The sequence below is a fragment of the Mustela nivalis genome, assembly GCF_964662115.1.
Source record: "Mustela nivalis genome assembly, chromosome: 19".
NCBI classification, from domain to species: domain Eukaryota; kingdom Metazoa; phylum Chordata; class Mammalia; order Carnivora; family Mustelidae; genus Mustela; species Mustela nivalis.
The window spans coordinates 20,559,097-20,573,131 of record NC_139038.1 but is presented as its reverse complement, the minus strand read 5'-3'; the positions used below and the strand labels follow the sequence as shown (position 1 = coordinate 20,573,131).

The 14,035-nt window shown below is 52.8% G+C and overlaps 1 protein-coding gene across 6 annotated transcripts in view; it reads right to left on the bottom strand.

Moving 5' to 3' along the window:
* Positions 1-380: 380 nt before the first annotated feature.
* The window catches only part of VWA3A (von Willebrand factor A domain containing 3A), a 57,891-nt gene continuing 44,236 nt past the window's right edge, over positions 381-14,035 (bottom strand). For 4 of the 6 annotated variants that reach the window (XM_082714669.1, XM_082714672.1, XM_082714667.1 and 1 more), the window contains exons 23-34: positions 13,782-13,872; positions 12,912-13,022; positions 12,300-12,397; positions 11,310-11,447; positions 10,001-10,109; positions 6,988-7,132; positions 6,424-6,572; positions 5,856-6,003; positions 4,943-5,066; positions 3,170-3,267; positions 2,913-2,978; positions 1,851-2,608 (exon numbers count right to left, since the gene is read on the bottom strand). In XM_082714669.1, coding sequence (XP_082570795.1) covers positions 2,927-2,978; positions 3,170-3,267; positions 4,943-5,066; positions 5,856-6,003; positions 6,424-6,572; positions 6,988-7,132; positions 10,001-10,109; positions 11,310-11,447; positions 12,300-12,397; positions 12,912-13,022; positions 13,782-13,872 — 1,263 coding nt within the window. In that variant the 3' untranslated portion in view covers positions 1,851-2,608; positions 2,913-2,926. Of the gene's footprint in view, positions 398-1,850; positions 2,609-2,912; positions 2,979-3,169; positions 3,268-4,942; positions 5,067-5,855; positions 6,008-6,423; positions 6,573-6,987; positions 7,133-10,000; positions 10,110-11,309; positions 11,448-12,299; positions 12,398-12,911; positions 13,023-13,781; positions 13,873-14,035 lie in introns of those variants that run through there. The other 2 variants (XM_082714671.1, XM_082714670.1) reach the window with 2 other exon arrangements.

Sequence of the window (14,035 nt, the reverse complement as noted above, 5' to 3'; positions counted from 1 at the left end):
TGAACAGGTGCGTTGTGCGGCACGGCGGCCGCAGGCTCTCACGGAGGGGAAACTGAGGCTGGTCAAACAGAGAGGGGGTGCAGGGGGCTTAGCTGCTGGTGGGGAGAGGACGCAAAGCCCCTGCAGGCCAGGCCTATCCTGCCGCACGGGGGTCCTAGAACCCCAAGAAACAATGTTTCTTTCCCCCTTCCCCTCTGTCTGTTTACAACACAGTAGTTATGTTGAATTGTGTACCTGCCCCACCCCCACCAAATTAACGTGTTGAAATCCTACCCCCACCCCCTCCCCGTACCTCAGAGTGTGACCTTGGAAACAGGCACTGCAGATGTGATTAAAAATAGGGTCATAAACAGATCGCCGGATATCCGCTGAGTGCCTCTTAATAAAGTCCTGTGATCTGCAGGAAAAAAAAAAAAAAGGTCATAGAGAGCTGGAAATGCGGGCACAGACGTGCACACAGGGAGCGCATCACACGAAGATCGGAGTGACGCTGCCACAAGGCAAGGAAGCCCGAGAAGCCAGGAGGGAGGCCTGTCACAGACCCAACCGAGCGCCTTCGGAGGGCGCGGGGGCCTGGCCGGACCTTGACTTCAGCCTCTTCAACTGGAGACGGTCCGTTCCTGGTGTTTCATGCCAGTCGGTGTGTGGTACTTTGCCATGACACCACCAGCAAAGCAAGACAAACCCCAGAGGCCATCTTCCCTGTGTCTGTAGAGGTGACACGGAAGGGCGGCACTCGAGGCAGTGACCAGACTGAGATCCACTGAGGCAGGGGCTGTGGTCACTGCTGCCTCCCTGGGCCCAGCAGGGAGACCCGCCAAAGCTGTGACTTGACAAGCCTCAGTGAACCGTGGTTTGCTTGCTTGCTTGCTTGCTTGTTTTAAATAACTGATGAATTTTTACTTCCTTCCTGAAGATCTAGAACATTTCCTGCACCCCAGATGTCCCCCCCTATGCCTCTGACGGCAGGCTAACCACTATTCTGACTTCTATTGCCGAGAGTTTTGCCTGTTCTTGAACAGGATGTAAATGGAGTCGCACACTGTGTACTCCTCTTTTGCCAGCCTGACATTGTTCATAAGATTGAGGCATCTTGTTGAGTGAAAAAGACAAATATCCTAAGTATTTCACATTTTTTAAATTGTGGTGTAGAAATGTACACGGTACAAATGCCTCACAAATGTATCAGACCGTACAGATATATCACAATGTATTTGTCCGTTCTACCAGTGGTGGACATCGAGGTTGTTTCCAATTTGGGGTTTTTATGAAAAAATATGAAAAATGTTTGGTTCTTATGAATAGTCTCCTAGAAATCTTTTTTATTTTTATTTATTTTTAAAGATTTTGTTTATGTATTTGACAGAGACAGAGAGATCACAAGTAGGCAGAGAGGCAGGCAGAGAGAGAGGGGGAAGCAGGCTCCCACCAAGCAGGCCGATGCCAGGCTTGATCTCAGGACCCCGAGATCATGACCCCAGCCAAAGGCAGAGGCCTAACCGACTGAGCCACCCAGACACCCCTGCATAGGAATCTTTTTTTTTTTTTTCCCTCATAGGAATCTTTTTTTTTTTTTTTAAGATTTTATTTATTTGACAGACAGAGATCATAAGTAGGCAGAGAGGCAAGCAGAGAGAGAGAGAGAGAGGAGGAAGCAGGCTCCCCGCCGAGCAGAGAGCCCGATGTGGGGCTTGATCCCAGGACCCTGGGATCATGACCTGAGCTGAAGGCAGAGGCTTTAACCCACTGAGCCACCCAGGTGCCCCTCACAGGAATCTTTTAATAAAATTTTATATCACCAAAAATGTATAAACACACACACACATAGACGAACCAATCATCACTTCAGCTTAAGACTCATTTGGGTTATCATTTAATTAAATTCAAGCCATTTTTTTCGTCTCAGGAGTGACCCCAGACCACATAATACATGATATATTCGCTTCATATGTACACAGCAGGGCTGGGCCCAGCAGACGCAGCCTGGTTTTCACCTGCTTGAGCAGAGCGCTCTCTCTCTCTCTCTCTCTGCACTTGGCTCCAGAGCAGACCTGCAATCCAGTTCGGTTAAACAGGTAAGGGGGCAGGTGGGAAGCCCCACTTGTTTCTTTTCCCAAGATGGGCTGAGGCTGAATCTGCACCTCCCCTCACCATGGACCAGGGTGGTTGGAAGCATAGAGTGAGGGGTTCACGCTCTGGCTGGTTTCTAGAGCTGAGCTTCCACAACCAAGCAGGATGCTCACAGTTTACTCCATCAGCCCCGTGGCAGGTCCTGGGGACCTAGAGATGGTTATAGGACACCAGCCTCATCCTGGGAGCACACAGTCAAGAAAAGTGGCCAGGGAAGCAAGGAAGCATGCCACGGAGTGCTGGGTGTAATAAGTGGTCAGTGTCATGGCTATGAAAAGGGTTGTCTGGCCAGGACACAATGGAAGGAAGGCAGGAGGGTCCCAGCTCTTGGTGGGTCTCAGGGGCCTCTTCACAGTGGAGCTGATGCCATTGGAGCTGTATCTTCACTGATGAGCAGGAGTCACCGGGCAGAGGGTGAGGAGAGGGTGTTCCAGGCAGGGCGTGATGCAGAGCTTCCCAGGGAGTGACAGTTCTGTGGCTGGAGTGTAGGGGGTGTTGGGGACAGGGCAGGAAAATTAGGGTGGACCCAGGATGACAGAGCTTTCCTTCCCTCAGCTTCCCGGGAGCCCTGGAGCCTGGGATCCTGTTTCCTAGGCACGAACACTGGGTTACAGCTTTCCCAGGGCCAATGTATGCTCAGTGAGTGAGTATTTGTAGGCTGGTGTTTCTGTATAGAGGAATCATTTCTAGTCCCCTTCCCCCATAGCCATTACTATGAAACAGGACATGCTGTGTGGCCCTTGGAGGATATGCAAGACGGAGAGGCGATCATCTCCTCTTACCTGAGAACACTTGTCTAAAGAGGAGTAACATTTGGTTCTTTGTTGTTTTTCTTCTGGAGTTGGGACCTAGTGGACAGGAGAGGAAGCAAGATGGCCTCCTTGATGCCCAGATTTCTGGGCCTGGTGGGGAGAAGCAGGGCAGGAGCTCTTGGAGGAAGGCTCCCATAACCAAGGGGCATCTGGTCTCGAGGAGGCCCCCGGGGTCTGGGTGGCCCAGAGCCACAAGGCAGATGGGAGGGGCTGCTTGAAGGGTATACCTGAAGGACTGGGCCTTCCAGAGGAATCTTCTGGCCTTGGTGATCTCCTGGGCCAATCTCCTTAAATCATCTCCTTCAAACGGTGGCAACACGGGATCCTTGGAAAGGGGAAATGAACGTGAAGTTAGATCCATTAAATGATTGGATGCAACCTGAAATCTCAGTGGAAAAACTTTAGAGTTAATCAAATGTGGCCTTCTACCCAATGCAGGAAATCCAGAGGCTTTGGTTTACATACCTCCAGGGACAAAGAGCTCACCACCTGCCAAGGCAGTCATTCTGCAGATGGGACACTTCGAGATAAGGTGTGTGAGGGTCTGTGCCGGGAATGGGTGGGCAGTGGTAACCCGAGATGCTCACTGAACTTCACTGAAGTCAGCTCTTCTCTTCCCAGCAGAAGTGGGACCTGCTCCTTACGTCACCATTACTTGGTAAAATCTGTTCTTCCCTTTCCCTATTCCTTCTAGTAAAACCAAGCTTCGCAGGTATGCTTTTTTCATTACGTCAACCAATGGAGTTCTAGAGACTAGGGTTAAAGACACAAATTCTCACAATCAGCAAGACAACGTAAGGAGGAGAGGAAGCCGCGTTCTGCCCTTGGCGGCGAGAGCAGAATGATCCCATTACTGTATCCAGAAACTATTAAAAGACTCTGATTTGTCGAGGCATTAATCTGAAGACCTTCCCAATACTGTCCATTCGTTTTCCTGTGTTGTAAGGACATGGGTGAATATTTACTACTTTGACTTGTTCTGTTTTCCGAACTATTTGTAATGTTTGTCCCTAGAAGAGGTACTTGAATAAAGGAGTCACGCAAAGCACTGACTTCAAAAATTTTGTCACGTCCTGGGAGATGTACTTTAACCACCAAAAAGAAACCTGGAGTTCTGGTTGTCTTACTTGATAATTTGTGGCCCTGAAAATGTTATAACTGACAGCACCATGTTCCTAAAAGGTAGAAACATGTGCATAACTTTTTGCTCAGAAGAGAATGATGGGTAGTCTCCTCTTATCACACATGCGTGATGGAAACCGTGACTTTACTAGATTTACGACTTCGATCATTTGAGGATCTGTTTCAGTGACCTGAACACCGGGAGACAGAAATACGGAGGACTCAAAGCACAGAGGTTAACAGTGTGGGTGTCTGGGCTCTGGCTTTACCATTTGCCACGTCCTTAGGTGTGTTCCGACTCCTTGCTGAGCCCATTTATTCATCTGTTTAATGGGTATAGTATTGTTTGAGAGGATTGAAAGGGGTAGCCTCTATAAAGCAATGACTGTGCACAAAGTAAATGCTCAGTGAACGTGAACTGTTCTGTTATTTTTTTAAAGATTTAATTAATTTATTTTATTTTTTAAAGATTTTATTTATTTGACAGAGAGAGACACAGCAAGAGCGGAACACAAGCAATGGGAGAGGGAGAGAGAGAAGCAGGCTCCGGGAGCCCGATCCGGGGCTCAATCAAGGGATCCCGGGATCATGATCTGAGCCAGAATAGAGATTCAGCCCAACTGACTGAGCCACTCAGGCACCCCAGAACTGCTCTGTTATTAAACAAACCTCCATGCCCTGCTTCTTTCCACCCTGAGGAGAGCCAGCCTAGAGGAAGAGCAGCAGGGAGGCAGAACCCCTTCTAGCCAGTAGTTCCTGGTCTCACAAGAGAAGTGGAGATCTTTCCAGTTAAGGGACGTGGGGGAAAGAAACCCACCTCTGTGGACATTATATTGAGACATTTGAACAGACTCGGCTCCGTGGCTCCGCAAACCTACCCTTTCGTCCACGAAACCCTTGGTCAATAGGCCGTGGATTCTGAGGAGTGTGTCCTCGTCAACGGGGCAGTGGTAGCGGCCCCCAGTGAGGGCGGCCAGGCTTCTCAGGAAGTCAGCTGCTGTCCTAGTCGGGAGAACAGAGGGGCTGGGACCAAGCTGGCGAAAGCCAGGCAAATTCCCTGTGGCGCCTCCAGACTGTGGGGAGCTCAAGTCTGGGGTCAGCCTCGGGCCTGGACGCTCTGCCCTTGAGAACAGTCGCATCACAGGTCCAGCCCCTGTCAGTTTATGGGCAGCGGCAGTGGCCGCAGGAAGTGGACTGACTGCTGTCAACAGTGAGCATGGAAACACACAGCAGGCACACGGTCCTTAATCTAGCTGGTGCCTGCTCCTACGGGTTAGGCCTGGTGGGGACACGGGTGTGACCTTCATGGAGCACGTGGTTTAGACAGAGCTCAAACACGCACCCAAGTCAACACAGTTTTGCCAGTGACATTAAAGTCTTTTTCCAAAGAAGCAGAATCTCTCTGGTCTAACCCATGTTCCTCTACGGTGATGGTTTATAAAAACAACCATCACGATGCTACTTTGAGCTCTTTCCCCTCAGCATTCACCAGAGGGCTCCTGAGAAAGATCAGGACGGAGAAGACCGGGCGTGCCCGTGGGAATCGGTGCGTGTCCGCTTCCAGGCTGCAGGGAGTCAGGAGATGGGTTCTCGGATGCGGACAGAGGGCTTTACTCTGGGGTAGCACCTGCCAGGGCCCTTCTCCTTTCTCACTTACGGGTTGGGGTGAGGAGAGATCAGGGTCTAAGGGGAGGCCCTGGATGGGGCAAGTCGCTCCGACCTTGGCCCTCACACACGCAGCCCTGTGTTCCCGAGAGGAACACAGCTCGGACCTGGCTCCTTCCTGCCTACCTGCCTGAGCGGTTCAGGGAAATGGTGTGGATTTTCACATCTCTTTGCTCCTTGAGTCTTTGGACTTCGCTTAGAATAAGGCTGCAGCTTGTATCTGGCTTCCCGTCAGTCAGGAGGTACAATCCTTCCACATCAGGAAAACTGAAAGCTTTCTGAAAGAGTGCGCACAAACAGATGGTCTGGCTCAGGGACAGGTGCTCACCGGGAAGGGCCCAAACCAGCTGCCTGCTGCGTGTCTGATTGGATCCCACTGCCTTGTCCGTGAAGAGCGAGAGCACATCCCTCCCCACCCCAATGTTTCAGACCAAGGGGCTGTCAAGGTTTAGGAGAAAGAGCACAGCCCACTTCCCGGCTGGTTAACCCCAGCGAGTCCCTTAACCTCTCTGAGCCTCTGTGTCTTCATCTATAGAATGAGAACAAGAATCCCTTTCTTCTTCCTTGGCTGTTCCGAAGACAAAACTTATTCGATCTCAAACTGCACTTTGTAATTTGAAAGCCTCAGGCTGTATCCGTATAGGGGGTGAGGGTTATTTCTGGTCGGCTGCTGGGGTCGGCTCCGTGGGAGGACTTGCCAGTAACGCTTGCAGGATGGAGGTGCCGCCCTGAGCGCCCAGGCGGGTCACCCACTGCATGGCCTCGTGGCATGCCGCGTCGGTGGTCTCCACCAGAGTGTCCCGCCACAGTCGCAGGTCCCCCGCAAAGCTGAGCAGGTTGAAGCTGGGGAGGCGGGGAGGGCAGAGAGGCAGTGAAAGGGAGTAGCTAGAAGATGGCTGGCTGAAGGAACCCCGAGGACAGCGTCAGGCCCCCCTTCTCCCTCTGCCTCTGCCTGCCATTCTGTCTGCCTGTGCTCACTCTCTCTCCCTCCCTCTCTCTGATAAATACATAAAATCTTTAAAAAAGAAAAAAATCAAGTTCAGCTGAAATCCACATTCAAGGCCGCCTGGTGGTTCCTTGGCTCTGCTTGCAATGGTCCCCGGGCCCGAGATGGATTTCCAACGGCTGCTTTACCTCTGCAACAGGGTGTGGTGTTCTTTACTGCTCAAACAAGCTAGGCCTCCAGGACTCGTTTAGGGTGAAGAGGGAAGCCCCCACGAACTCCCCCCCTACCTCCGCTCGCGCCCCTGCTTCTCACCTGTCACAGTGCTTCCGCAGCTGCTCCCAAATCAGCAGGATCAGCTCCGTCTTCACCTGCTGCAGGGCGGGGCCCACAGACCCCGACGTGTCCACCAGGATGCACACTCGGCTCTCCAATACGGCACCAAACAGTCGGCGGCTCCCTGCTCCGAGGTGGGGCAGAGGCAGGGAAGGGGTGAGGGGTCGCCCCCTCTCCGCCTCCCCGGTGTGGTTTTTCTCATAGCAGCTGTCAAATACCAAGTCTGCCAAATAGGCCTGTTGCCTGACTGATCACCGATCAGATGTCAGCCCACTCCCACTGGGAGATGGCCTTGGTGGTGGTGCTGGGGGGGCTGTCAGTTGTCCAGGGCAGAGCTCGGCAGTGGTGTGGGCTTTGGGAGGTCAAGGTTTTAGCTCTGGCTTTGCCCGTGAGCTGTGATCACTTGCACAAGTGGTTATAATTGCTCTGGCCTTGGGGTGCCTGGGAGGCTCAGTCGGTTGAGCGTCTGCCTTCAGCTTGGGTCATGATCTCAGGGTGCTGGGATCGAGCCCCACGTTGGGCTCCCTGCTCAGCTGGAGTCTGCTTCTCCCTCTCCCTCCGCTCCTCCCTCCTGCCCATGCTCTCTCTCTCTCTCTCTCAAATAAAAAATCTTTAAAAAAAAAATTGCTCTGGCCTTGAGTTTCCTCATTACTACCGTTAAGCGATGGAACAAAGTAGTGTCATTTGGAGCTAGAAAAGATGTTACAGAGCGTGGAGTCCCTTAGCAGGTCAACGGCAATCAGCAGAGCCTGGCGCTGTGCCCTCACGGAGCTCAGAGTGAGGCAAGGAAGACACATGTGAGATCCACAGTTACGGCTTCGGACAGTGTCCGGAGCACATCCTGGGGAGGATCTGAATTCCGTGGGTGAGCTAGCCCTGCAGCTGGAGTGGTAGCGAGCGGAGGAAAGAGGCGGAGGTGTGGAGGGAGCAGCCTGGGCAAGCCCGAGCCAGAGACGGGGAGGAGAGCACGGCGCGCCCCAGGACCGAGAGAAAGCCCATGCAGGCAATCAGGACCACTGGGATGGAAGGACTCGCGGGGAGAGGGACAAGAAGTGAAGCTGGTGACATGGTGGAAGGACTTGGCATTCATCCCAAGGGGAAAGACAGGACCAGTGGCTGGCCAGGGGTCACACAGACCAGTGGTGAGGGCTGACACTCATACCCACATCCTCTGACCCACACTTCAGTCAGGCAGCTGCTAGCCCTACCCTCCTGGCCCCAGGGCTAAATAAGGAAGGTCACCCAGGGGAAAGCCGGAGGGACAGCTGACAATGCATGCTGTCTTCCCCAGTCACACGTCAGGGACAAAAGACTAAGTCTGGGCATGGCCTCGTCGATCTGGGATGGTCTCACCCTAACTTTCCCTCACTCTCAGCTACACAGGCTTCCTTTTTTTTTTTTTTTTTTTTTTTTTAATTTATTTAGAAAGAGAGAGTGTATGTGTAAGCAGGGAGAGGGGCAAAGGGAAAGGGAGAAATTGATTCTCAAGCCGACTCCTCACTGAGCATGGAGCCCAATGTGAGGCTCGATCTCACCACCCTGAGATCATGACCTGAGCCGAAATCAAGAGTCCGATGCTTAACCAATGGAGCCACTAGGCGTCCCTCACATTGGCTTCCTTTTAGTCTTTGTGTTCAACATCGCCTCACTAACTGCCTCCCTAGCACCCCAGACATGCCTATCTTTCCTCTCTTTGCCCAGTTAACATCTACTCATTCTTCAGATCTTGGCTGAAATATCACCGCCTCAGGAAAGCCCTCCATGCTTTTCCCGTCCAGGCCTGTGGCCCCCTTAAAGGCTCATCCTGCACCACGCCCATCTCCTCTCTATGCGTCACTCTCGTTAGACTTATTTGTGAGACTCTTTGGTCAACGTCAGCCTCCTAAACCGTATGCTCCACGAGCTCAGGGGCTGTGTTGGGTGTCGCCTTCCACCATCTCCCCAGGGCCTGACGGGAGAGCGGCCATATTGGTTGAATAATGAAGGAATGAGTGACTATGTGAACTAGCCCTGGGTTTTGAAGTGTTGGTGGCGTTTGAAGTATGAGGTGGCATTGGGGTGCGCACCTGTGTGTGAGGCGGGGACTCCGTTCACGGCACAGAAGGCGGAAGGAGCAGCAGCCTCACCAGCCTTCACACCCTTCCCAGCAGTGAACATGCATTGGGGTTGGAGAGAGGCACGCGACCCCTTTGTCCCATGTCAGCCTCTGACCTGACAACTCCACCTGGAGCTGGCAGCCCCCTCCAGGCCTTTGGGAAGTGCAGTCATCACCCCACTCCACTGCACATGGTCTGTTTTACCAAGTTCTACTGCAGAGGACTGGACCCAATGAATTTGCACAGGATCCTGAGGGCCTCTCCCTAGTGACCTCTCCAAAAGGCTTCCTCTTTTCCTTCTGCCTGTTGTCCCAGGAACCATCCAGGCCCCAAAGCCTCCACGCCCCCCTGTCCAGCTCGAGCTCTCTACCTGGCCTCTCGGACTTGATGCTTCTGGCCATCTCTCGATCCCCAGCCCACCCTTCTCCAGGATGGGAGCCTGGCTCTTCTGGGCCAGCCCGCCTGTTTGCCTGCCCTGAAGGGGCCTTGGTGCTCTTTGTAAAGAACAAGGGGACTCTCCTCTGTCGGGACCCTCGCCCATGACTACATTCACTGACCCCTGTGGGGTCCAGTCAATACTTAATTGAGCCTCTTGAGGGTGAGCACTTCAGTCACATCCAGGAAGGCAAGGGGTGAGGCATGTGGCCTTGCGGGCTGAGCCTGGACAGGCCTGCGTTCTCTCTGGTGCCCTTTGACCCACGCTCCTCCCTGACATCCGGCAGCTTGCCTGACCTCGGAACCCAGAAATCATGTGGTGCCAGGATGACCCTCCTGGCCTCACCCCTGACCTGACAGTCTGTGCGCCTGGCCTGGGAAGGGCGGGCCCGGGTCCCTGGGGTTGACCTTCCGCTTCCCCTCACGGCGCTCCCACCCTGCAGGACGGCAGGCAGGCTCACCGGACAGCAGCCACTGCAGCCTCTGGACGTAGCGCCTCATCACCTTCTCTAGGCCCGTGATGTACGCTTCCATTTCCCTGGCTGTCCAGTGGATGTGTCTCACTATCCCCTGGAGGAAGGCAAGCCAAGGCAGATGGCCCCCCGTCAGCTACGTCCTCAGATCCCCATCACCGCCGTAAACGGTTCAGTCAGTTGTGGGTAATCATTTCTAAAACATCTATTAGGCATTATATATTCACTTATAGGCTTTTTTCTTTGATCACGCTACCAGATTTATCATTCTAAAAGGAGAAGGGGGGTTGGGATGATGGTTTTGTGCCAAATATGGTCACTGTGATAATAAAAAAACATAACATCTCTAAATTTTAAATTAGAAAACCCTTAATGGGGGCGCCTGGGGGGCTCAGTGGGTTAAGCTGCTGCCTTCGGCTCAGGTCATGATCTCGGGGTCCTGGGATCGAGTCCTGCATCGGGCTCTCTGCTCAGCAGGGAGCCTGCTTCCTTCTCTCTCTCTCTGCCTGCCTCTCAGTGTACTTGTAATTTCTCTCTGTCTTTGAAAAAAATCTTTGAAAAAAAAAAAAAAAGAAAGAAAACCCTTAATGGTAGGACAAGAAGCCCATAAATGTGAAACTGAAAGATGACCACAGACAGAGAAGGGGACTGATAGTTTGATAAAACTCCCATAAAATCTTTCTGGTGAATAATTTTGAACTTGTTGGCTACTTCTGGCTTTCTAGCTTCCCCTAATGTTAATAATGTCATATCAAATGGCAAGGGTAGAAATAGAAAATGGGGTCTTCTAAAGAAAGAACTTAGGATTTGTTTTTCAATTGTACTAAACTTCCTTGTTCCAGTGCCAAAACAAAGGGAAAAAAAAACAAAAACAAAAAAAAAAACGACCTCCAAACTACAAACTAGAGAACACCGTCCCCTCACCGCTGGGGTGGAGATGGGGAGGGAAGCCCCCAGTCCCTCCCAGTCTGATAGAACCATCAGCAGAACTGGGGTACAGACGTCTGTGAGCTTGTCAGCTGCTGTGCTATGCTCAGCTGCTGTTTCTAATTCCCAGGCTGTGGAGCGTGTCTAGCTCTGGGGGGGTGGGGTCGGGCCCTCCCCGGGTTGACTCTTCCTCCAACGGGATCTGCATTTTCCATTTGCCGAGAGCCATCGCGCTTTGTGGATAGAAGCAGGAAGAGAGGCCGTGGCCCGGACATGCACATGGAGTTCCCCCCAACACAGTGGCCCATTTGTGGCTGGTCACAGGCAGGGGGTGGGAGAAAGGGGACGAGCACCAAAACCCACAACTCACGTTGATTTCTATGCTGGGCAGGATGCTGCAGTATTTGGCTGCCACCAGCCCCTGGACTGACTTCTGATGAGTGCAGCGGGGACCCATGTATCTGGAGATTTCCATATTCAGTTTTTTTAGCCCATAATTTGCTACCCACTTGAGAATAAAGGAAAGAACTATTATCTTGGGTAATAGAGGCTTAAATGAATGATGGTCTGATTCATCTACTAAAACCCTGTATTTGAAATCTGTCTCGTGCTTAAAATGGGAGGTTCTTAGGTCCTCACCGGGCATCCGTGGCTTGTGGATTCCTTCCCCGCACTGGGGAGAGAGGCACAGGAAATACGAGGAATGGGGAACGCAATTTACTGAGCATCTGCTACTTCTAAGTCTGGTGGACGTTCCTGGTTCCCCAGGATCTATTTCAAGCCTCTCCCACAAAATTCCAGTGGAAAGCCATGATTGGCCTGAAGTTCAGACTCTAAACCAATGAGGATAACCCGAGTCTCTTTGTCTCCGTGAGAGATACAAGCATGGGCAGGATCACCGCCATCAAGCATGGCTCTGGCGTTGGCCCCGTCAGAACCAAGCTCAGACATTTAAAGAAAGGCTGTGGAGAGAAAGACGGTCTACCTTCAGGATAGGAACAAGAAGGGAGATTTCTGTTGCTTGCAACCAAAAGACGGACGCCCCTAGGTGATCTACACAAAATATACTTCGATAGTCACCAATTCTATCAGAAAGGAACAACTGTCTTCATTTTTACAAATGAGGACACAGAGATGGAGGGTAGCTAAATGACTTGCCCAAGGTCCTCCAGCTAGGAAGTGGCAGGCTCAGGCTTCAAACGTGGGTCCACATCATAACTCTTTCCCCACCCGCCACATGACGCAGTCATTGGAAGCACATTTGCCCCCACTTCCAAGGACATCCATCTTCCTAGAAGTGGAAGGTTGGTGGGAGGAATTATCGCCTGAGGGACGCGTGCTGGTGCTGAGGACCTCGTACCTCTTGGCTTGAGCAAACTGTATCCTTCCTGGGCAACTGGATGGACGTGCTGGCCCTTCGAATGCCCCTTCCTTGAGGGTACTTCTTGTATACGAAGCCTAGGGGAAACGGGGGGGTTATCCTGTACGCCGCCCCTCCCCCCACTCTCCTCCTCCTCCTCTTCCCACTTTGGCTTCCCTTTGCTTATTAATTTCTCTGTCCATCAAGTCAGCTGGAACATTCCTTAGGGGCAATTTGCTGAAGGGTAGAAGGGAGACTGTCGGGGGAAGCAGACGGTAGCCTCCCCTCTCCACACCTCCGTGAATCGCTACTAGAATTTGTACCATTTCGCAGTAATCAATGGTGGAGCTGTTCTCAATTTCCGCTCCCTTCTCAATTTCCCCATCAGCCTGAGAGTGCAGGACATGTCCTCTGATGGATGGGGGGTCGGTAGTGACAAGAATGTGCATGCCCCCTTCCCCCGGGCTGGGAGACCTGAGTGGCTTGAGGGTAGGCACTGCTGCCCATGTCCTGGGACAGCTGGAGAGGGTCTCCCTCCCACAGGGCCTGCTGACCCTACAGTTCCTACAGGGCGACGGAGCTGTTCAGACGTCTGTGTGGTCTCCAACTCACCCACGTTATTCCCCGATTCTGTATAAAAAAGGGAGAGAGAGGTCTCTGCTTCCCTCCGCGCGGTCTTCCTCCTCCGTTTTGCAGGACCTTCTCTCACAGGCCGGGCTGCAGCTAGGGGACAAGAGGCCTGTCGGCTGGAGCAGTCTCGTGGGGTCACGTGGCGACGCTGTCCAGCTTTGTCTTAGAGACCTGTCGATTCCAGCTCTGCTGCGCCCTCGAAACTGGGCGCCAAGATGGCTTTGAGGTCCTGTGGGACGACCCCAAGCCTTCTGGCCTCCCCTGGAGCAGCCGTAGCTACGACCCCAAGCCTTCTGGCCTTCCCGGGAGCAGCCGTAGCTGGAGTGGCCATTTACCCAGCACCGATGTATCCCAGGCGGGGTGCTAAGAGCTTTCTGGACCCCTGTCTCATTTTAGCCTCCCAGCGCCCCAGGTTACAGACGAGGTAAGAGGGGCTCAGAGTCTACCAGGGCAGAGCCAAGATTCTACCCAGGTCTTGCTGACTCCACTGCTCTGCTCAGGACCATTCGGCCAGGTCTCTGACCTTGGAAATAAGATACATGACCTTGGTGCTATGAGCTGAATACTTTAGGAAACATACTGATGCCGGTCACGACCAGCCGGCCCTGGTCATTATCCACAGCCCCTCTGGGCCTACATGTCTTTATCAGTAAAACAGGAAACGGAGAGATGAGCTGTCCCATGGGAGGAGTTGCTCCAAGCTTTGGATGGGACAATCTTAGCGGAAGGGCTGGCCCGTGGTCAAGACTCAGAATCATCCATCACTTCAGTGACTCCTAACTCATTCCTCCTCCACCAGGTCTGCCACCCCTCCCCCCACCAACCAGGAGCTCAGGGGCCACCGGGCCTCACCTGGTGGGACGCCTGCTCTGCCGCTGGGGGGCCGCCAAGTCAGAGTGTGCAGGGGGGAGCTCTTCTCTCTGTCGGGGTCATCTTTAAGGCTCTAGAAAACAGGTGATCTTTCCCGTCAGTGGCCTGGTCTCCGTGACAGGCCCAGACCGTGTGTCGCTTACTCCCATGGGGCTGCGTGTCCAGGAGGCTCTGTCCACACAGGCACTGTCCTCATTCAAAGAACTCACCAGGTTCCAGGAGCCAGCCCAGAGACC